Source organism: Pygoscelis adeliae, unplaced genomic scaffold (assembly GCF_000699105.1).
Source record: "Pygoscelis adeliae isolate BGI_AS28 unplaced genomic scaffold, ASM69910v1 Scaffold233, whole genome shotgun sequence".
NCBI lineage: Eukaryota > Metazoa > Chordata > Aves > Sphenisciformes > Spheniscidae > Pygoscelis > Pygoscelis adeliae.
Window position 1 is genome coordinate 519038 of NW_008824421.1, and position 24813 is coordinate 543850.

The following is a 24813-nucleotide window of genomic DNA, read 5'->3' on the forward strand; positions in this document are numbered from 1 at the left end:
GTGGGTCGGGGCGCGGGCGGCCCCGCCGCGCTCCCTGGGGCACGTGTCGGGTGACTTGTGTGGTAGAGGCTTCCCCGGATCAGGCTCAGGAGCTTACCCGGCTCCATCTACAGCTCCGTGGCGTCTCGGGGTGAAAGCCGCTTTTGGGGCGTGAGGCCGTTTGGAAGCAGCCCAGCACTGCCGTGGTTATCCTGCTGGGGAAAAGTTAGTCGGCTGTAGGCACCCGCTGCCGGCTCTGCCGCGGGGTTCGGGGCTGAAGGACGGAGCAGGGCCGTGGGGTCCCCCCGCTGCTGCATCGCCCTGCTGCGCTGGGCACAGGGCAGCTCTGCGGGGGGCTCAGGCGCGGCAGCTTCTGCCGACGTGCAATGAGTGCAAAAGGCGCTTCTCTCCAACAGTATGATGTACCAGCGTTGTGGTTTAACCAGGGCAATCGGGGAAGTCTCCCCGACAGTATGATGCATTAAGAAAGTAAAGCGCTGATGTTTCTTTGTGAACAAGGGGAGCTTTTATTAGTAGGAACTTAGAGAGCACTTGGCGTGCTCTACACGCACTTCAGAAGCTGCTCGTTCCTCAAATTCTCCCATGTGGCACTGATGGAAATTTTTGCCTTCTGCCTTTTAAAATACAATTATATTTGAGATTGATCTGACTACAAGCACACAATAACGCCCATTTCCCCCAACGATCTAATAATTCCACTTTTTGAAGAGCGCAATAATGATTTGTTTACGTTATTGTACATAATCTGCATGTGTGTTGAAAATACTTGTCTTTTTTTTTTTTTTTCTTTTAAAAAACACTTCTGCTAAGTTACTGTTTGTGATGTAGGGACCCAAAGAGGACCAGGAGTCCGAGTCGGAACTAACTGTGACTCAACTGAAGGCACTGCGTAAGCAGCAGCAAGCAAAATTAGAAAAGACGATGTTGGGAGAGGACTCTGATGAGGAAGATGAAAAAGAGGAGAGAAGTGAGAGGAGTCAGAACAGTGATATGAGCTGCTCGTGGGGAATGGGTAAGTGATGATGTATAAATTGGCTGATACACCTTGGAAAGTCTTTAAGCCAGTTTTCAGTGAATACTAGGGTTGAAATTCCAGCTGGATGCTAAATGTCCCAATCCAGTGTAAGTTCTTGAGTACAAATTAATCCTTTTCCTTTTAAAAAGAAGGGTCCTGTGACAAGGCAAGCTTCTATCTGGTGAGAAGCATGCTAGAGCTCATTTTAAAAGGGAGGAGGTAATTTGCCTATTGGTCATGAAACTGAGAGTTTATGTTAATGCTATGTGTTTTGTTCCTGTGATGATGTCCACACTTTGCCTGAGAGGTGAAATTTAATTGCTTCAGACTTCTATGCAGTATAGCTGTCTTTAAATTTAAACAGGAAGTCCACATCTTAAAGCTAGGTAAATTGTAATTAATGAGCTTTTCAGTACAACTGAGTTGGTTTTTTGAATGGAAACGTATAAGCACATAAACCCTTGAAAGCGCTGAAGCTGCAGTGACGTTCATCTGCAAAACTGTATCTTATGATGGAATAACTAATAGCAGAAAAGAAGCAGGGGTTGGTTTGGGGTTTTTTTGATTGGATGCAGAAATAACGTTCAAGTTAAGGGAAATCATTTTAGGATGATGTAGCTGCTACTTTCAAACTAACGGAAGTTGAAATATATTGGTGTTCCCCTAACATTTCACCTTTTTTTTTTTTTTTTGCACTTTGTATGTTGTCTTCTAGGGGATGATGCTGAGGAGGATGAGGTTGAAGAAAACCCTATTGCAATTGATTTTCAGGATGTACAAGATGCCTTCTATATGAAGGATCCTAGGAAGGCCTTACAGGGCTTTTTTGACAGAGAAGGTTGGGGTTTTTTTTCTTTATTAATTAAATGTAATTTTTTCTATTTAGCAAAGTGACATTTGTACTCATGTTTTTCTTTGGGAATTAAAGTGTGGGAGCTAAACTTTTCTAGTACGTTGTGAGTAAGGTTTTTCATTTGGTCAAGTTTTGGTGGGGGTGGGTGGTGGTGGTTTGGTTTTTGGGGTTTTTTTTTATTGTGTGTGTTTGTTTTTTTATTAAAACTTAGCTCACCATTGTATATCTGAGACTTAGTTACTAATTCCTCAACTGGGAGTTGCATAGAGCACCTCGTATTCCTCTGGAGTGACACTCAAACCACACCAATGCTTTGAAGCTATGCTGAAAAATCCAAACCCGTCAAATTCCAGACTGTTCTGTTTGGAGATGGCTATGGCTGTGAGATAGAATTGGAAAGTATAAAAAGACAAAAGGCAATAATGAATTGGTCTAAACTTTCGATGTTTGCTAGCGAAACTTACGCGTGACTCACTTATTTGCTAAAGTGAAAAATTTATCTCCAAGGTAAACAATATCTGAATCCAGATTGCAAACTGTCGTTACTTCAATGTCATTTACCTTAATGCATAGAGGCAAGATTGTTTTTTCTTTGAACTACATATTCTTGAACAGGCCACTTAGAGGTTTGTTGGGTTTTTTTGATCTGAAAAAGCCTTGATTGTGAAAAACAACCAAATGAGCATAATACCAACTGAAGATCCCATGGCTTAAAAAATAAAAAGGTCAAATTCAGTCCCTTGATATGTAACAAGGGCGTTTTATCTCTTTTGTTTAACCGTGACATTCTTCTCTGCTGTAGGGATTATTCCTGCTTATTTCAATTTTGGTTGCTATATCAACTTTCTTTTCCTCTCTAGGAGAAGAGTTAGAATATGAGTATGATGATCGTGGGCACAATAGCTGGCTATGCAGGATCAAGTATGTATATCTCCATTCACTTTTGAACACAGAAGCTGACTTCACTGAATTAACAAACAAAAGCTGAAGGAATTACTTGTCTTGTCACGCTTGGCAAGGAGGCCAGCTGGAATTAGACATAAGCCCTGATACTGAGACAGAAGTTCAATGATCAGTGCCTAGTTCAGTGTCTGCACTCCCTTCTGGTCTGGCAGCATTTGGTTTTCCTTAGAGATGAAAATCAGGAAAGCAAGAGTCTAGGTTCTTTTGGTTCCCCTTGTTTTGAGAAATATGTGAAATTGAAATACGAGCGAAGAAACTAGGAAACAGTATCTTTCAATTCCTAATGGGAGAGAGGAAAAAAAAACATTCATTCTACTGTGTACCCAATTTCAGTTCTTCTATGTTATAAGGCAGTTTTTGATGGGTTCCTGCAAGAGGCCACCAATGTCGTTCTTCTGTAAGACAGGAGAAGGTGAGGTGGAAATTAAATCAACAGGATAGGTCTCAAATGGATAGGTACAACATTGCAATGATTGTAGTGCTTAAGAAACCTTTGCTTCAGCATGGAAAATATTTGTTACTGGTGTTGGAGGGATGCAAGATACTGGTGCTTAAAATGATTTGGGGATTGACATTTAACCTTTTAACTTCTTATATTCCTAGTGGAATGAATATAGGAATATGAATATATTGTTTGGACTAATGAAATAAAAATATACTTGCATGCTTTAGGAAATCCATGCTTGTGTTTTGATTGGTACTGTATGAAATGAAAAGTGAAAATATTTAACCCACAAAAAAAAGGCTAGAGTGAAATGGAAAGAACAATGCCAACATGATAAATAAAATACCTGAGTAGCATCCATGAAGAGCTGTTTGTATCTGAGCTGTTCTCTGATCTTCAAACCGAACAGGTTGCCTGTGGATGATGCATCAGGGAAGCAGCTGGTGGCAGAGGTTCTCCATTCAGGAAAGAAGAAGGAAGCAATGATACAGTGCGCGCTGGAAGCTTGCAGGCTACTCGACGCTCGGGGAGTACTGAGGCAAGAAGCAGGTGAATAACTAGTCAAGTGCTGTGATTGTTCTAAAAGCCCTGAATTAGGGATTTGAGATTGCTATCTTGAATTTGTTTTATTGCTCAGTGGTATGCACATCATTTTGTTTCTTGCCTTCTCCCTTACCTTTCCCAGTATCCCGTAAAAGGAAATCAAAGAACTGGGAAGATGAGGATTTTTATGACAGTGATGATGACACCTTCCTTGATCGAACTGGTGCTGTAGAAAAGAAACGACTGAGCAGAATGAAAAAAGCTGGTAAAATAGAAGAAAAACCAGAGACTTATGACTCCCTGGTAAGAAGAATTATTATGACGTGCCAGGCTTATTCTCTCACGCATGTATTATTACTAAGAAGGAAAATCAAAAATATTTCCTGATCTTTCTCTGTTAGCTTGAACTCTGATATCATTTCAGACCTTTAGCTCTCAATTGGCCAAGTTAGAATAAAACAGTGGGTTTTTTGATTTGTGGACAATATCTATAAATACCTGAAATGAATGCTTACTTTATTCTAGTGGAAGCATACTACCTTGCTTTTGCCTGTGTAGTATTGCCTTCTACTTGGTGGATCACAGCAGTGGGTGAACGAAATACCAGAACAGGATACTTTTAAAATAGCTTTAAGGCATCAGAAAATAATTGCAAGCTTTCAAGTGGACAGGGCACATCCCAAAGAAGGATCTCATTCTGCTTCAAAGAATAAGCAGCCTGGACTGACAGACATGTGACAACTAGAAGTCCTGCACAGACAATAGGGTGTGGGGGAGCAGGGATAGGGAGGGTTGGAGGATCACAGTGGTGGTATAACATTGCTGCAGAAGCATTATACATATTTTTGCATTTCAGAAAGAATATTATTTGAACAGTATGTGAAAGGACTGATAAGGTGTTTAGGAACAACCTAGACTGTAATTTTTTCAGCCCAGAAACTCCTGGTCAAAGATCAGAAGTAGAAAAATGGAGGTAATTTGGTAGGATATTTGCGTACCTCTTGAAAGAGGATTTTAAGAAGATAAAAAGATCTTCTAAGCATATTGTTCTTTCATAGGTCACAAAACTAAATGAAGCTGAAAATGAGCTTTCTGAGATAACAGAAAAGCTGAAGGCTTCAGGGAAAGGTAAGGCATGAAGCTTATTTGATCGTAGTGCTTTCCATAAAGAACAACAAAGAGATGAAAATGTATCTTATGGATTTCTGTCTTAAGTGCTTTTTTTTTAGCGTCCACTTTTCACAAAGGAGTAGGAAGATTTGCAGGTCACTGAGTTAGCTAGAGAGGATACTTACACTCTTCATCCAATAGTTTATGTACTGTGTGTGTATAGTCAGTTGGTAATGAATGCAGCTTTTTCCAAAGCAAGCAACATCTAAGTTAAGGTAAGGAGGTGAGTGTACAAGCTCCTGGAGCTTAAGAGGCTGAGCATTATTACTGTTTATCTGCCCATATTAGTGACACTGACCCAATTTGAGGAACACCTTTTCCACTCCCTCCAACATCATTTATAAGTGAAGAGCAAACAACTGACAGAAAAGACAGTACCTTTTATTTCACTTCTCTCATTGTAAATGCACTTTAAAAAGGAAAGGTGGCAAAAGAGAAATGTGGAGTCAAAGCAGTTGACGCTTAGCCCGTATGTTCAGTGAACTTGCTAGCTTATGAGGGTGCCAGTCAGGTTCTAGGATTATGCCTTTGTGTATGAAGGCAGAGCCTTTCCAAAGCGGTGACTGTATCTGGTAGTGAGTTAGATTTAAAAGCATACTATACAAGTAGCTGCATTTTGCTTTCTGTTACCGATGATGTCTTCTGGAATAAAAGGAAGGCATGAAGGAAATGTGTTTAGGCTGGTTCTTCATACAAACACCTTTTTAATAGAGTTGGCATTAATAAAGGTTGCAATGTCAGTTTGTCAGAAGAGTTTCTCTCCAAGAAGCCTAGCAGCAGTCTGACAGCGGGGCTGTCTTTTGTGCATTATACAGGTAAGTTTCTTTCTAGTAATTCAGCTCCACACCAAAACTGATTTGTATCAACATTTTTGTTGGTGATTGATTATACCAGATCACTGTTCAGAGAACAGTACTGTTGCACGGAGCATTCTAACTGATGGGTCGGTTCAGTGTGTTTAAAGGAATTGTTTTCAGCATGGCTGTTCTGATAAGTAGTTAATGATTGACTAGCAAGAGAAGCTAATGCTTTATATTGTCTGAGACGTGATTCCAAGCTTTCATATGTTATGATGCCTTTGTTTCTGCTGATACTGTTTCTCAACAAGACTGTTAGATCATATTGTAGTAGAGGCTGGGAGAAGGAAGAATCAGTTCATTTATAGATTTCTACTAACACCATATAATTCTGATATATGTTATCATGGTTTGGTAAATTGTAACTGGTTACACAGCTCGTTTAGAGCCTTGGAAAAATTGCAGTCTCAGCACTTATTGCAATACAGAGTAATTCAGTATTGGATGGGAATTTCCTAGAACTAGGCCAGGATAAAACATACAAATATTACATCATCAGTTACTCTGTGTGTGTGTGTGTTCTAGATACTTGTGTTTTCTCTTATTTCTTTGGATGCTTCAGGTTAATCACAGATGTTGAGTACAAGTGTAAGCCAGGAGCACGCATATTGATCATGGGTGATTCTTACCGCTGCCATGAGCTGTCTGGCAAAGCTGCTGCATTACATGCAGTTCTGAAACCACACTTTTGCTTTCTCTAAATGATTACTTGTAGCTTAAGGGCAAGAGTGTAGAGCGACCGGTGAGTGAATGATGGGCTAAATTGCGACACCTCTTACCAAGCATTTGGAGAAATTAAGTGGTTGTCTAAAAAATCACAGCAGAAGTTCACAAATTGTTCTCTTGAGTTCTTCAGAACTAATTACTAATGGACTGACTTGGTATCTCATTCACTGATGCAGCTGAATGAAAATCAAATACATAGAGCTCTTCAGTCTCATCTTTGGTTGCCTGTTCAGAAGAAAGGCAAAAAGAAGGCCAAGAAGGCCAATAGCATCCTGGCCTGTATCAGAAATAGTGTGGCCAGCAGGAGCAGGGAAGTGATCGTACCCCTGTACTCGGCACTGGTGAGGCCGCACCTCGAATACTGTGTTCAGTTTTGGGCCCCTCACTGCAAGAAGGACGTTGAGGTGCTGGAGCGTGTCCAGAGAAGGGCAACGAGGCTGGTGAGGGGTCTGGAGAACAAGTCTTATGAGGAGCGGCTGAGGGAACTGGGGTTGTTTAGCCTGGAGAAAAGGAGGCTGAGGGGAGACCTCATCGCTCTCTACAACTACCTGAAAGGAGGCTGTAGCGAGGTGGGTGTTGGTCTCTTCTCCCAAGTAACAAGCGAAAGGACGAGAGGAAACGGCCTCAAGTTGCGCCAGGGGAGGTTTAGATTGGACGTGAGGAAAAATTTCTTTACTGAAAGAGTGGTTAAACATTGGAAGAGGCTGCCCAGGGAAGTGGTTGAGTCACCATCCCTGGAAGTATTTAAAAGACGGGTAGATGAGGCGCTTAGGGACATGGTTTAGTGGGCATGGTGGTGTTGAGTTGACGGCTGGACTCGAAGATCTTAGAGGTCTCTTCCAACCTTAATGATTCTATGATTCTATGAAAATTATTGATAAGTTGATGGTGCAGTAAACAGCCCTATAGCTTTTTTCACTGGAATATAAAGTATAATAGCCATGATTGCTAGGAGGTGATTCAATGTCAAATTTAATTTCAATAGTGTAGAAAACTGCCGCAACAGATACCGAATGCTAACAGTAACCCTGTGAGCTGAACTACCTGATCTTAGGCACTGTTGGTGGAATCAAGCAGAGAATCCTGTTTGCAAGAAGCGGTGATCTGACCCGCTGAAGATCACTCGCTGACTGAAGCGCTTACACCGTTCTGCAGCTAAAGAAGCGAGCTGTGGAACTATACCTTTAATTGTTCTGAATTATCTGACTAGATGCTAAACTGTATCTTTGGAATTTGTTGTTTAAATTAAATGATCATTCTGCTCAGCTCCTGCCTGGTAGGAGTTTCAGACTGTTTGTTAACAATACCTTTTCATGGATGTTTTTTGTCTTGGTTCATATAAATGGTTATGAGGAAAAAGAAGAGTATTTCTATCTGAATTTCTTTTATGATATGTTTTGTCATCATTTATATTTGTGTGGAGTTGGATGCTATGACTGTTTCTTATCTTTTGAAGCCTCTTAATTCTGTCTATCTTTGAACAGTTACTGTTGTGGCTTTCATATATTTGCAAATTGTGAACTGTGTTTTGTTCTAGATCAGAAATATCCTTTTCAATTGAGTCCATTTGTAAGCATGAGTCTTATTAGACTTTTCTCTAAATATTTAAGTCATGTAAAACTGCTTGAATATGTGCTCTTAACAATAACTTACACTATTTCATTTGTACACATTTAAAATTTCAAGTGCTACTTAATTAGCTCAAGCTGAACTGAAAATAACTCATTGGTCACATAATTATGCTTGTGCATATGTACATAAATGCTTATAAAGCAGCAAAAAAATACTGGATTTGCCACTTTTCATATAATATTAAAAGGCAGAAGGCTGCCTGTCAAAAGGCTTGTTAAAATTCTAGCAACAACATTTTTCTTTGCTTGCCTCCAAGTTATTTTTGAACACCATATAAAAACTTCTGAAGCATGTTCAAGCCCAACAAAGGAGTTTTCCGGGGGGAGGGGGGGTTGTTTGGTTATTTGAAATCCATGTGTTAGAATTCTGTATTTATTTTTCTTGGCCATTACAGCTTTAGTTTTCCTCCTGAGTTTTATTTTAATTAGTCAAATATGCTTAGAATTATTAATATTTGAAATCAGGTGGAGTAGAAAGACTGTTGTTACTCTTTTTAAAGTACAGAGCAGTGTTTTCTTGTTAGAAAATCCAAGATTTTGTGACTGGCCTAACATGAAAGTATTCTTGTATGCACTCAGTCATCCAGGGGTAGGAGGCAGCATCATGTCTTGATTCATTTCGAGCTTTGCAAATGTTATTACATAAACATTCCAGGAAAGCCAAAATGGGATTCCCCATGCAGTGGTGTGGGATTCTTTGTAGCTGTGTTTATTTTAGTCTGTGACTAAAAAAAAACCACATAAGTCGCTTTTTTAGGCACAGCAGATCTTGAAGTGAGATGAACAACCTAGAGTAGAGACACTTACTCATAAAGAAACATTCAATTTTAAGAGAGGCTTTGTTATGTAAGTGGATTAAAGTTTACTGTCAGGCTTTTGTTAGGAGAAATGCTTTCATCTTTCCAGGGCTAACGACCTCCATTATTTCACCATTCAACAGAAAGTTGCAGAGGGGATAGTTGTTCCTATATGCCTTACTCTCTAAAGGTAGGACTTGATGAGTACAGTTCTCATCTCCCCACCCGTAACAATATGTATCTTCCCTTTATCTTGCCTAGTCCAGTCCCAGCCAGCAGCTCAAGATTCCTTGGATGAATTCATGACTGAAATAAAATCAGGATGCACCTTAGACAGTGTGGCACGAAAGAAGCTTCACTTGCGGTCGTTTGAGCTGAGGAAAGAGCAACAGAGACTGAAAGGGTTAATAAAGCTTGTCAAGCCTGCAGAACTGCCTGAGCTGAAGCCCCAGTAAGTCTTGGCTAGAGTGTAAAAGAATTACTTTTACCGTTGTTGTTATCCATGGGCAGTTGTGGAAGCCCAGTAAAGAGACAGCTTTCCAAACACAAAAGCAGGATGGCCTTCCAAGCTGCCTGGCTCCTCTCTTTAAAGAGCCACTGTGCCTTTTGGCTGTTGCAGCATCTATGGTTGAGGCAGATGCACCACAACACTGGAGTAAGATAAGCCCACGCTGGGAACGTGAGGGGGGGAAGGGATTGGAAGCGTGTCAGCTTATCTAATTTTTTTTTTCCCCCAACCTGCATCCAAAAGGAACTGAAGGATTTTACAGGTATTATGTACAACACGAAAACCACTTTCACTCTGTGAAATGTACCTGGAAGTAAAGTGTAGTGGCTGTTCAACTACTGCCTAGCAGCACTACTGGAATTCAAGAGGGCGTGTGCTGGGTTCATCATTTGCTAGTGGCAGCTTGATTAGAGATTTAATTACTTAATTAATTTACTTAAATTGAGGTTTGGCCTCTGAGTGTGTTTTTTATATATACACATATATATTTATATACATATGTAAGTATGTGGGTGCAATTGAATTTGAGGGAGTCTGTGTGATACAGATTTTTTTTTTCTTATTTATTTATTTTTTGCTTCCTGTTATGGCAAGTGTCTGAATCCTACAACACATATGTGGTATGGAGGAGTCATCTCCTGCAGCTTCCCCTTTGGATGCTGCAAGTGGGAGAGAAATAAAAGGATTTTTATATATACACTTCTAACTTGCAGATTTTTTTGCATTTGTAAATATAAGACTTGTTACACTGTTTTCCTTTGTATCTAATTTTTGTTAGGAGTGGGAGTTACAGTCTGGAAGCAGAGAGCAAGCCTAAAAAGATTACCCTGCCTCTCTTTGGTGCAATGAAAGGAGGGAGCAAATTCAAGCTGAAAACTGGAAGCCTGGGGGTAAGTTGGACTTGTAAGTGCTGTGCGTCAGAGGCTATTTCCCAGACACCTTCTCAGGCTATGGAGACCGTAGGTGGCAACCATGTCTTCTCACGTGCATGGAAACAACATGGAGGCACAAGCCTGCGGCAGTGGAAGGTGCACAGAGCAGCAGGCAGTGGCTGCTGGATGTTGTTTGCTGCCAGCAGTTGCCGTTCTGTGCCCTTGTACAGCCAGTCTCCTGGGGCACAGCTGTGGTCAAAAGGCAGTGGATCAAGTAGAGGCAGTCTGGGGACATCAGGCTGAACCACTGCTATATCTCAGCAGCTGGTCCTTTCTTTTGTTTTTCTTGATCTTACAGCTAAGATCATATCCAAGATTGATTCAGTTTCCAGTGTCTCTTAAGAAAAGACTGCACTCCTTGTCTGTGAACTGGACATATTTTTTCATCTTCCATCTCTAACAACAACTTTTCCTTAAAACCTAACTATTACTCATCCTGAGAGTGTTTCCTTACCAGCTGTCTCTATGACAGTAATATGTGTGCTTTCTCCTGTAATGAATATCTGTGACATCTACCTCCATTTATCTTAGCACTGATGCGCAATTCTTTCTCCCGCAGAAGATGCCTGTTAAGCGTCCAGATATCCCTGAAAGCTTGTTAAAAATGAAAGATGATGGACCGGAGGAGGAGGAGGAGGAGGAAGAAGAAGAAGAAATGGAGGAGGAGCAAGAAGTAGATGCAATAAACAGCAGAGCATCAAACCTGGAAATGAAAATGACAACAGAGAAAGAAACAGGAAAAGAAACTAATGCTCCCAATGGTTCTCCTTGCAATAAGAAGAATCTAGAATCCCTTCAGGATGGTAAACCATTGGTTTTGATTTTTCCAATAACGAAGCCGAGTCTGTTACTGCTGAATTTTTCAGAGCTATGTGAATCTCCTAAGATTTGAGCCACAGATTCTCCAGCAGATTTCTTTTCCATAGATTTTTGCCATGAGTCCAGAGTCTGTGTGCCAACAGCTGAGTTTCACATGGTTCCAATTGAAACTCTGCTTGGCAGTCAGTTTTTCATGCTTTTGGTGAAATAGAAGAAATTTCCTGGACTCCAGAAAGGTTCTATTTTGATAAGCCCTGCTTTCATTAGATTGAGTGTCCATATGAAAACAACTACAATGTGTTTGGGAGTCACTCAGGGAGAGTGACTTAATAAGAAAACAAATGTCTGTTTAAAGCTTCAGATCCGTTTGTAAGGAGGAAGAATAATTTTTAAAGTGGTAATGGAGAGGTATCCTCCTTGTATCTGTGTGGTTTATCTCCAATCACTCCTTTTCTATATCAGCTTGATGCATTTGAAAACTCAGTAATGATGTTTCTCAGTAAATGATGTGTTTGACAGAAACCTAGTTCTAACTTTTTTTCTTAATGCTGGACAGGTTGCTTTTGAAAAGTCTATTTTAACTGGTCACAAGTTTTTCTTTAATATTGTATTGCGATGGACTTGGTGGATGAAATAATTTGGAGGACTTTCGAGAGAAGAGTTCTTCCTGAGACAAATGTAGCTGAGTTCCCTTTTGTACTTTGTCTCAGGGATGCTAGCGCACTCCTCATCAGCGTTACTGCAGAGTGCTCACCTAGCTCTTTCTTTTTTTCTTTTACAGGGGTTCATTTTCTGCCTGAGCCGAAGATACTAAGGAATAAATCTCAGATGGGACCCTCACAAGAGAAATCTCAGGGTGAGCAGTACAATTTAGACTCTATTGTACAGTAGCATGTGGGTTTAGAAACTGTCTAAAGGACTTACTGTCTTCTGTCAGTAGAAGGAAACTAAGCTTAATCTAGAGCCTAAAGAATCTAGAACTGAAATGAAGGATTGTGTTTTGCTTGGGAAGTGGTAAGTGTATGGTGAAGACAGGTCACTTCAACTGTGTTTCAGTGCTCCTTGCTTTTCATAGTCATTAACTGCTTTGAGATACTTTGTTTTAAAAACATAGCACGAGAAGAGAAGAAAAACTATTTTAATTTAGGAGCATAAACATAATGCTTTTTCCCCCCCTTATTCTCTTGCAGTAGCTCTTAACACTACAGAAGGACAGAACTTTCTTTTATAAAGTGACAAATACTACATAATGTTAGCTAATAATCTGTTAATGACCCAGATGACCCCTCTACATGTACACACAAAAAAATAAAAATCAGATCCTCAAAATGAAGACTCTTCAGTGTACTGAACACGGAGGAGAGCTGTATGAATTTTCTATTTTTTCATAACTCAGACTGTTGAGAATGTCGTCCTGTCCCCATCATCTCATCCATCGACTTCAGCCACAAGAATCTCAATATTTCACAGATTAAGTGGCAGAAAACCAAGGCATACTTCTATCTCTTCTGTATTCCTCTCACCTATGTTACTGTAAAGGTTTTGGTTTTTTTAAAAAAACAAAGCATGTTGGTCCTGCGCGTTCCCTACTGTTTCCTTCCAAATCAATCACTGCAGTGATTACAGATAGAGAATATGTTTTAGAAAATAAACATCTGCCATTAACTAAAGTGTGTTACAGAATCCCAAATAGAGGACCTTATTAAACTGCATTCAGGTAGGAGACTGACGGTGTATTAAACATAAGTTAATAAATCTATGAAAAACAAAAAGATGCTCAGCAGTCTTAAGTATGAATCTTGTTGCAGTGAGCTGTCTTGGATTTCCTTTTGGATGTATCTATTTTTATGTGAACTTCCTATAAGCTTATTTGTGATAGAATTGGTCATTTGTGATGTGTCATAAAACAAATCTTCTTTCTTCCCAGCATCTGAGGCAGTATATAAGGAACCTGAAGAGACATCTGAGAAAGTTAAGAAAATCAGTAGCTCAAGCAAGGTCAGTTACGATACCATGACTGCTGCAGCTTACGAGTTTCAGGAAATCATTTCGTAGGCTCTTTTTTAGTGAAATAGTAACAATGTGATTGAGTATGACTTGGTGATAGTAGTGCTTTTCTGCTGACTAAGACCCAAATGTAGAACTACGCACTGCCATTGGACACAGATTTTGGAGTCTCCAACGAAAAGGTAAAGCACAGCATTTCAGCATGATAGAGGCTCTCAATTCAATCACAAATTTATTTTTTTCACCTTTTTACTTGGCAGTTAGCCTCTGCTAATTGCTGCTTCTCCTGTATCACAAGTGTTGTAGAACATAGGTGCTCTCTGGGCTTTGGAATGGCATTGCAAAACTTTCCTTGGAGAATAGCTTGGGAAGCACGTATTGGCTGACACAGAACATGCTGTACTAAAGCTGTAGCTAGTCTGTATTGCCATTATCAAACCTCATCCTCCTCTGTAAGATGTGGACAGAGATGAGTCTAAGAGATTATTGTCTTTTGCAACCAAACTATTACTAAATTTGAGTGGATGTACCAGATAATATTCCTCCTGTGCATAAGAGTTGTATTAAAATGTAAAGTATCTGAGCCTTGCACATTTTGGGACGTGTGCATTGTTGCCTTCCTGGAGCTGGGAAGGAACTTCTCTAACAGCGTGCTCTTAGCCTAATGATTATTGTGAGGCTCTTCCCTTTAGAGCGCATCCCACCTTTCTGCTGACTGCCATCAAAGAAGATTACAGTACTTGGTGGGCCATGAGTTCTGAACGTTATGACAATTTCTTTGTGGTGGCCATCTAATTTTAGCCCTGCACCACTTACTTAAAGAAACGTGACTCCCTGCAGCCTGTGTGTGCTAACTGCCGCCTTGTTAGTCCTGGCAAAGGACCCAAGGGTTGGGTAGGCACAGCCTTTAGAATTGTCCTTTGTTGCTGGCCTATAAAGCATGTCGATAAAGGAAGCAAGAGTAAATTTATACTGTTAAAGCCCAAGTTATACCATTTCTATGAATATGGGAGAACAAGGCAGCTTCTCATGCTGAGGCAGTCAAGTCAGCACCTCTCATCAGCACGGAGTTCACTCTAACGCCGAGCATTCTCCAAATGCCATATGGCTGAGCTGTATTCTCTCTCCCATCACAAATCACTTTTTCCACATGCTGTCTCTGCCTTTGGGCTCGGATCTTGCGTGGAAAATATCAACCAGAAGTCAGCTGGGTTTTTTTGTTTTCTCGTTTAATATTTGAGGAATAACTTTGAATCCTGTAAAACTGCAAAAACAATTTTAAAGTGACTGTTCACAAGCCATATTTAAAAACTGTTCAACTCTGCAGTCTAATGTTTTGCAAAACATTAGTCTTCCAAAAGAACTGTTTTAGAGGTTAATTTGGGGAAGGAAAGTTTCTGAGGGAATGAAAAATTGCTTCAACTGCATAACTTCAGACTGTGTCATGATACTACAGAGTAATGCAAATCAGTGCTGAGTAACTTGGCTACATTTTGAGCTCTTAAGTCTTGCGCTCTACAGTTCTATGAATTTTTTTTTGCTAGCTACCTGCAGTTGTTGAAAACAAAAGTTGTTGGAGAAAATGACGCTGTTGTGGCAAAACTTAAAAGTCTAGGGACAAAAAGACATTGCTGTGTCAACATTTGAATTGCAAGTGACCTGTTTTGGTTTGCTTTAAACATTTCAGTGATGCCAGCGAGACCTGAAAAAATTGGCTTGTCTTTTCTTTTGAAAAACTAAGTTATCCTTCTATAACAGCTGAACTTTTATATACGCCAGTTTGAAAGTCACCTTAAACCTGAAGTTTTCAGTGGGATTGCGCGTTGAAATCAGTAAAGCACTTCTTGAAAATCCTACTCTAAAGCTTTTCCCTGCATAAAGAAATTCTGTGTCGAATGATACTACCAAGCATTAGGATGACCAGATTAAACCGTCGAGAAGTGGACAGTTGGCAATGGTTCCGTTTTGAGGGGGAGGTAGGGCTGGATGACCTCCAGAGGTCCCATCTAACCAGCATTTCTATTATTCTGTGACTCTAATGGGAATAAATGGGATCTATCTGAGGGTTCGATATTTCTTCTTTCCTCTGTATTACTATTTTCATCCCTGACTCTTGTAGAAATAATCCTCACCTTTCAGTATTTGTCTCTGAATTAATGAGAGATTTAGTGGCTGTGACACATTGCTGGAGGGGTGCAGCACCTTAAAAATCTTTTCTCCTTTTGCAGGTCCAACAACCTTTTTTTTCCTCACAGTACCCAGATGATGACCCAGACTACTGCATATGGATTCCTCCTGCAGGTATCAACCATTTCCTTACCGTTTTTAGTCTTACAACTCAAAAATCTACCTAACAAGTAGTCGGGGTGTCCTTGTAACTTCTTGAGAAAAAAGTAATTCAGGAATACTTTACCCAGAACCTGATGTTTTCTGGCATGTTATGCCCCATATTTGGCATATGGCCATGCAAGTCTGGCAGTGGAATACAGACCATATCGGTCGGTAGTAGCTTCATCGCAATGGACAGGTACACCTCAAGTTTGTTTTTTGGTTTTATAACACCTGAGAGCGCTAACTCCATTCACACATAGTGATATGATGATCTAGTTGAAAGACAAGCTCAAGCCTTCACTAGGGATAAATGCTCCAGCAATCTTAGTATTCTCAGTTTTCATAGAAGTCTGTGAAATCTGAAAATCTTCTTTGCAGATTTTTGCAAAAATCATTGGAATACAAACTTTGGGTCATGTGTTTTAGAGAGAGGTCTTGGTAACGCTTTGGTGAAGGCACTGACTAATTGATGCATGCATCCAATATATGTTAAAGTTGAACAAATGTTTTACTTTAGTTCCAGAGTGGTTTTAGCTAAGTGAGGTTATTCTTAAACAGTGTAATGAATTTTCAGTTTCTCTAAAATGGAAAATTCATTTTCATGCATGGAGGTTTTCATAGTAAGTTCAAAGCTTAGCTTTCATTTGGTAGATTCATTACTATAACTTTTATAAGACTGTTGCAGGCTTATAATATAGATAGGCTCCAAAGGGAATAAGAAAAATGAGAATAAACTTCACTGAAGAAAACTATAATCTGGTGAATCATCCTTCAATGAAAAGACTGCGCTTCTCTGGCACATGGATCCACTGGAACAAAATACCCGATTCAGTAACTCGGAGGTCTGATGTGGGATAGCCAAGATACACCTGTCCATAAGAGGGAGCTCCTTTTTCTGTCTCTGCCTGCTAATGATCAGACTTATCTTCTGTCTAAGCTGGCATAATGAGGACATCAGAACCAGGAATATATGATGTAATCTTGACACTCTTAGTAAGGTTAAGAGGAATTATAAGTGTAAATCAAAAGACTATTTGAATTGTAATATCCGGTCTGACTTATCCTCTTTATGCCTGTGTGATTGGTGTTGCCTAGAGACTATTTCATACTTGGATACAAATTTACCTTGGATGATGGGTGGGAAAAATAATGCCAGTCTTCCTCTTTGTCCATTAGGTCAAAGCGGTGATGGCAAGACTCATCTCAATGAAAAATATGGCTACTAAGCTTCAAGCGCCCCGGAGTACATCTGAGGTTTGAAGGACTGCTCTATTTTGGACTCTTTCACCACGCGTTAAGTGAGGGATAAAAGAGTTGCTTTTTCAGACGATGTTCCAAATTCAAGGGCATCAGCAGCAGCTCTGGCTGTTAGCTCTCCCTGTGTGTGCTCTGTTTGTCTTCCAGATACTTTTTTAAAAGTAAAAGCCCACATACTCTTCTTTCCCTTCTTCCACTTTTAGCCTTGTCCTTTTTATTTGGCTTAAAACTGTAGGCTCGTTTTTCCTTTTGTAAATAAAAATATACAGATAGTATTAAAAAAAAAATACACCTCTGTATACTTACAGGCTTGATAAAATTTTTTCATGTTGGTTTTATGCAATTAAAATGAGAAACACTACTGGTTTGCTTCTGTGGCTGTGGTTTGAAAATACTGTCATCGTAAACACAACCTAAATCTTGAGGGTTTTTTTTTTTTTCTTTCCTATGGAAAAAAAACCAACTCTATTTTGAAAAGAAAACTGTTTTCACTCCTCCCTTGTGCAGTTGGTGGAATACTTGTTATGGAGGGGACTGGAAAGGGCGAGCGTACTACGAATAAGTTTCAAAGAGTGAACAGGCATCTTTTTATGAAGAGGTGGCAGTTTGTGCTGCAAACGTTTGTCGGGAGGACCGCATCCTGCGCCCCGCGGTGCACCAGTGCAGGAAGCGCCCTCCCGCTAGGGCAATGGCGGCGCCGCCTCAGGGCGCAGGGCCAGGCCCCGCCTCTTTCCGTGCTGCTCTGTGATTGGCTGCTCGCCGTTTTATTTCTGAGACGGTCCCGCTCAGGTGATCTCAGAACACCCTCTGATTGGCTGCCCGTTTCCTTTGGACCAGGAAGTGCTCAAGTATACGAATATATATATCTGAAGGAGAACACAAATATCTATAAATATTTGTGTTGTTTATTTGTGGGTCCACTTCCTATATGTATTTATATATGTGCCTATTTAGTGTGTATATGCTCTATATGTTAAAAAATGTATAATTTAAACATACGTCCATAAAAGTGCGGGTATAAATTGGATAAACGTCTTTAATAGAGGTAATGAAATGAATAACGGAAGTTTAAATGCGAACGGAAGTAATCAAACAAAAGCAAAGGGCAGGTTGGTGCCCCCCACTTCCCGAGGCCGCAGATCAAGCCCTGTCTGGGCTGTGGGGGGAGTTACAGAAGGCGGGGAGGTGTGGGCAAGCTGGAGCCTACCGCGGGGCTAGGGAGCCCTCCGAGGAGGCCGCCAAGGGGCTGCCGGGGCCCTGGGGGCACTGCCGGGCCTGCCTGTCCCTGCCCAGCCCCCCTGGGCTCTCAGAGAAAAATGCATCTTTTCTGTTCGTTGCACTTGGAGTCAAGCCTTTAACTTTTAAGCGGTGCTTTCCTCCAGACTGCAAGTAATGGTAGGATTTGGGACCTGAAGACCCCAACTTGCTAACATGGTCATCGCTCATCAGCTCACCTAAACAGCCACCGCCTGGGGGGATCCGGTCCCCTGGATGACTCACGCTTGTCCCAGAGCACGTGTTGTGGTAAAGGCAAGGGGTCACGCAGGGCATCTGAGGGGTTGTAAAGCTCAAGGCACAAGCATACAGTGGCGAGGAAAGCTGTAGAAACGCTAGTGCTGCACTACAGGGTCACACATCCTTTGGCGTGCTTCCACCGGACAGTGGCCGCATCCTCATGGATAAATCACAGGAGGACGTGTCAGAAGCTGGGGAGAAGGGATAACCATACCACTCCTCTGGTTCTCACAATGGTAGTGTCGGAGCAATGGAGCTCACTCCAATTTTACCCCACAGAGGAGGTAAAACAGTTTGGTAGCTTGGCATTTTGTAGGGTTTTACTTAATATGCCCAAGCTGCAAAACAGCATCTTCTTTCTGCCTGTAATCTTCAACATATTTAGCTTTTTTTTGTCAGCATCTGTGCACCAGGCTGGGCAGCCTGAAGCTTCCTGCTTCTGGCAGAGGCGTTATCTTTACGTAATCCAAGGAAAGGCTGTTGCCCCTCCATTCAAAATGCCAGACCTCATGGGTTTCACAGACTCTGTAGCTCTTCTCCAGAGCCTTGTTCAGTTCCAGGGTGCACCAGGCATCCGCAAGGGACTTCTGTTGGTCGCTGTGGGTGCAGAGGGCCTGGCAGGTTTCAAGGTGCAGCACAAGGGAAACAATAGTTGGCCATTTATGCTCGTGAGAAGCGCAGGGAAAAAAAGTCCCACGAGGTGGGTCCACCTTTACTTTGACCATCCCGAAGCAGGCGGTCAGTGTGTCGAAATTCTCAAAAAAAAAGGGCTTCTGGGTTCCCAAGAGGGTATTTTTTAGTTCTGCTGATGAAAGGATAGAGGCTAGCAAAATCATAGTGGTGTATCTTTTCATCGGGGGCTGCTTTGTAGTACAGACAAATGGTATTTGTCCTGCTGCCAAAAAGCACATCTCTGGGGATCAGGGACTGGGCAGTTTGGTCCTGGCTAAGTCCACGAGCTCCCCATCTGTTTCTTTTCATAGCGGCTCACTTGTGCTCCCGTACAGATCTGATGGTAAAACCTGCTCTCTTTAGGCAGTCCATCTTTTGTTGTATTGTGTAATATGAATACCCAAAGGTGGTCCCCACCGGATGGTTCCAGTCATTTTCATGGTAGCATTTAATACAACCATGGAAAAAGCACCCATTATATTTGAAAGTTGTTGTCATCCCATCAATGAACACTTAGCCATCCCAGAAGCGGGTTTGCACTTGATACTCACAGCCATGTGACACATGACAGGTTTGAATATTTTCCTTTTTGGCCAGGTATACATGTCATTGGTCAAACATCTCTTTTTCCTCCAATGATAGCCATAAACCAGTAGGTGGACATGCAAGTAGAGGGCACCATATTATACAGAAAGGGATCTACACAGCGATAAACCTTCACCTTTTCATCGTTCTTTCTCACCCACCATGTGATGGGCCATCACCATAATCTTATTTCTGTATGATCTGCAGGCCTCCCTCAAAATTCTTACATCTTGCTGGCAATGGTAACTCAGTTCTTATTGCAAGTCAAAGATTTCCTGATGGTCATGAATTCATGTCAAGAATTTATTTTTTTTCCTTAAGCACCATACTGTGCACCCTGTCATAATCCCGTTGTGGAAGAGGGCCTACGTAACTTTGATTTTCAGCAGCGTTGAAAAAATGGAGGAAATAACTTTTGCAGCCCTTGATACCCAGCACTTAGGAAAGACTGCTTAGTTTCATGGTTGAAAAATTTAAAGAGTCTATGAAAACAAAAACTCTAGTTGCATATCAGTTTAGCACCCTGGGTGATTGATTGATTACACACACATTTTTTCTTTCAGAAGCTGGCTGACAACTGAGCAGCCATCGCAGCCTTTGGCATTAGAGAAGCGTAGCCCTGAAACTTTGTGGCATTAAGCTGGTAAAGTCCACATGTCCCCTTAAGCTCCCATTCTCCTTCAGTTTTCCTTTCCACTCCTTCTTCATCCCACGGGGCATCTGGCGCTAACTCCACAGCAAAAATGTAATTTGGGCCATGCTCCCAGTTTCCTCCATGCGTCCCATCTCGTCGAGAAGAGAGCCCTGCCCCGCATCTGGGGTTTTGATCACAGGCATGGAGTGCTGCTGCTGGCTTACGTTACGGGTCTGTTCGTGGCACAGACCACGCTTCCAGCCTCTATGTTTGAGATGCTCTTCCACATAGATCTTGCACTTTTTCACATACAGTCAGAGCCAAACAATCTGAGTTCCCCAGACCTGCGCAGCATTCTGCAGCTGGGGGCACCTTCTTCTCATGGGGGTGTTAAGTGCACAGTCACGCAACAAGAAGAGCCAGCAATAATATTTACAGCTATGGGTGTGATTGTAGCATCTCCAGCAAAGCTTACAAAGGTTTCTCACCCCAAATACCTTTCCTGACCTTCCTAACACCATAATGATGTTCACTGTGTCAGAGGAGGAAAGGGGTCTTGGCATATGTAGGACTGTTGCTTGGCTTAAGAATCCCCCAGCATTTTTTTCCACTCTGATAGGAGAACGATGAGTATATTAACACGCAGCAGGTCCTTGAATAAGGGGATCCCGCTCAGCACGACCTTCCTGTGCACGGACCACTCTGGTTTTTCATGGAGCTCTCTTGCTCTGCTCAACAGCTCTGCATCAGTCAGACCCCTCGCTGCTGTAAGCACTGTGAAACCTCCAGCAAAACGGAGAAAACCATCACTGGTGGGTTTTAGCTCAGTTATACAGCACCACTTTTGGTCTGTAACATTAGAATGGAGATAGGCTGCAGGGTCCTGCGTACCCCACTCCCAACAGCTTTTAGCGTAAGAGTAGCCAGGCAGAAAGTCTGATCACATCTCAGCTCTCTCTGACTTCGTACGAGTGTTCTCACCCAGTCTGAAATTTTTTTCTGAATTCGTCGTGCTCAAATTAACAGAGGAAGACTCTAGTTGAAGCTGTGCATGCAGACAGCTTCGAGACAGAGCTGAGCAAAATCACCAGGATCGAACATCTGGCATAAGTCATCAGAAACTTGCTCTACATCCCAAACAAGCGCTTTGTGAGCTTCATGCAGCAATACCTCATTCAAATTAACAAACCTGTACTTTTCCACAGTACTGCCTAGCCCTGAACCTCTGGAACAGCCATTCCCACTGCTGTGTGTGCTCTGTGGAAGCCACGGGCTGGGCTGATGTCCCCTCCACCACCCCCCTTACATTTGAGGGTGGGAGTAAGACAGACTTTCAAATACACACCCCGGGGACTTGGGAGGGCAGCTGCTTCCGCCGTAAGTGGTCTAACAGGACAATCTTGACTGCGTGCTGGGTTTTCTGCCTCTTCTTTGCTGCATTGACCAATAGATAAGAAAACATACAGCAAAGGCTGCGTCTCAGGCGTAGCTGTAGCCTCCCCCACTGCCATGGGCAAATGGAGGTCGTCCCACCACCTGCCGTCTTCTGCATGACACCTCCACATCAGCCAGCTCTTCCGGTTTGCAAGGTCATTTTTTTTCCAGATGCCCCTGGGGCTTGGCGATTTTGACCCAGCACTGTTGCATTTTCTCGCCGCTTCTTTCAAAACCACAGATGAGAGCAAACAACCTCCAGATGGAGCTCATGATGCGCAGACATCACTGAACCCTTAGGTCTCCTCCGACGGCAAGGAGGGAATCCAGGCTGTATCTGTGGGTATGGTCCCCTAAAGAATGTTTTCTCTTGCTTATCTAAGGAAAACTGAAGCTACATCCATGCATATAACACTCCACTTTCTGGAATGGAAAGGAGCGTTCATAAGGTCCTTCAAAGCATTCAAAGGAGTGTAACACCTATTTGGTTACCTACTTGTCGAACGGGGTTTACAGCACTGTAAAAAGCTACAGGACGCAGAGAGATATCATTAACAAGTAAAAGCCATCCTGTAACCAGCTCACAGGCCTTGCTTCAGCATTCGAGAAATGGTTGTTTAAAGCAGCTATTTCCTGCACAGAGCACACGATTAGTTGGTATTTTCTGTGCAACATGTGTTTACCTCATTATCATACTCACTTTCCACTGCTACAAAACTTCCAGTTCTGTATTCACCTAATAAATACTCTTAAATTTATGGGGCATCAATGCCCTAAGGCCCATGAGCACCTAATATTTGGGCAGCTGGCTGCAAGATATTTTGGCTTGCAGTTCTGTGCGAAAAGCAATACATATTTTGATACCTGTGTAGCAACACATTCTGCTGTTCTGGGGCACAGAATTATACCTACACACTTAGCATAGCTGTAGACATGGTATGGGGTTTTTTTAGGTTTATTTTTTACATTCTGAAAATGAAGTGCTGTCTTAGGAGCTCTCAGTTTCATTTTCAAAGTGAATGTGAGGTAAGATGTGAAATACGTTCTTTAAGTTAAAGGAAAGGTCTATATATCAGCCTGATTTGCTTAATTATGCTTTTAAATTGTGGAAGTGTTTTGTTGATTGTGCAGCTGTGTGGATGTATGTGCAGGTGTATGCACACTTTCGACCATGAATATATTGCTTTGTTTCTCTGCTTTGACCTGTTAAACCACTTGAAACTCAAGTTTATGCTTTTGCTGGACGCAGTCTGCTGAAACTGCAATCTTAGGGCATTTCAAGCAACTCGCCTCTTTATGCTGAGTACCTGTTTCAAATCCAGTTCCTTGTAACACCTAGAAATGAGATATGCAGGCTAAGAATAGCATATGATGTGAATCCACCTGCAGGTGATTGCTCAAGGGAAGTCTAATTGAAATTAGGCTCCTCAAACAGCAGATCAAAACTCACCTGTGCTGGCCCAAGCGATGAGAGCACTTGGATGCACTGTAGAAGGCTCACCAGCTCCCCCAGACTCATGGCAAAGGCACCGAGCCTCCCTTCTTGTAGGGATCATGTTTGCACTCCTGTATATAAAAATATACTTGCTGAAGTCTTGACCATATGGTCAGTATGCAATGTGTGCAGTACTTTGGTTTAAATGCAACACCTGGACTCTGACAAAAATTGATGTTCATGTGAACTGCAAAAATTTTCATACATAAGGAAATTTTTAAGGGCTGGCATATGTTATATATATGTAACATATGTAATACATATGTAATACAGAGCAGAGTCTGCTCCAAAAGGGCAGTTCCAAAAGGGAAAGATTTACCCAGCAGCTTCTTACACTTTCTTCTGTTTGGCGATCGATTATTTTCCTTTCATGCAGAAGCCATGGACTAGCAGACACCTTTTGAAGCCGTCCCTTGACAATAGCTTTTCCTGATTTCATTTGATCTTGTATCTTTTCTCCCACCAGACTTGGCTGGGTCTGGTTTGCTGCTGCTGGTGCTCCTCTTTTCTGCCATTGCTTCTCCTGTACATTGAGTCCAGTTCAAGCTTCATCGTTTCCCGTGGGGTAGAACCGCGTTGTGCTGAGCTGCTTCCTTTGTTCATCTTCATCCTCAAGCCCATCTCCACCTTAGCCGTACTCCAAATCATCCCCTCCATACTTTTGTCCTGCTCCTGAGTTGCACAAGTGGTTTTGCTGGGAGTTGAACTTAACCAGAAACCAGTCTGAACCACGATTTTCTCCCTCCCCCTTGCCTCCCCCAAGCAGAAACTGAACCTGAATCTCTATTTCAAAGTTTTGAGTGGGACCTGCAGTCCCAGTGGAACATGAACCAAATGCTTTTTTGTTGGGTGCCTGTCTCCCAGCTGCCCCTTTTCTTTGGGAGCCTCTTTTGGGGGTCCATCCAGTGCAGAACAAAGTGGGTAGCATCTCTGGCTCAACCTGGTGTTGCCTGGTTTAGCTCCAGCCCCAGCCTGAGTCTGTAGGCTGTGCACTTACCTCTGCCAGGAGTCAACCGAAAGGGTTGGCTCCCAAACTGACAGCTGTCCTGGACACAAGGTATGTTTGCCATTCGAGCGGAGCTCAGCAGCCTGCTGGGTTATGAGTTGGCAGTATGAAGTGGCTCAACACGAGGCAGCTGGGTAGCCAAATCTCTCCCTTCTCAACCTCCCTAATCAGAGCGGAGTTGGTGAAAGTCTGAGATTTGCTCTTATAAATTTATTTGGGGGGGAAATGGCAGAGCCATCAGCTCGTGATAGGGTGGGATGACGTCTCTTTGCAACAAGCCAGAGGAATAGTGATGTGACATCTCATAACTTACTCATTCATCTCCTTAATCCCCAACCATAAATAACCACCGCATTCCCATTACACCTCTTCAAGAAACAGCAATCCAGACTGCTCCATAACAGCAAAGCAGTAACATCCTAATTGCTCTTACATGCTAGGGTAATTATAATGGGATCTGTGGTGGAAAGATGATTTATTTTCCAGTGTTGAAAGCACAGCTGTAAGTACACAGACCTTCTCTGTGCTTCCTCCTGAAACAGCTCTCTTGGCTTCTCAGGTGTCTCACCGCAAAACAGATGAAACCATTTTCTCTCTCCAAATTAGCAGATTTGCTTG

General features: G+C 42.0%; 1 protein-coding gene across 1 annotated transcript; it reads left to right on the forward strand.

Annotated features, from left to right (window-relative positions):
- Positions 1-396: 396 nt before the first annotated feature.
- SLC4A1AP (solute carrier family 4 (anion exchanger), member 1, adaptor protein) lies at positions 397-17215 on the forward strand. Its single transcript, XM_009320921.1, is given in 14 exon segments — positions 397-450; positions 811-1012; positions 1731-1853; positions 2729-2789; positions 3686-3825; positions 3962-4122; positions 4878-4947; positions 9262-9451; positions 10287-10398; positions 11000-11243; positions 12041-12115; positions 13187-13257; positions 15495-15567; positions 16774-17215. Coding segments are annotated over 14 exon segments (1626 nt in total). The 3' UTR covers positions 16824-17215.
- The last annotated feature ends 7598 nt before the right edge of the window (positions 17216-24813 follow it).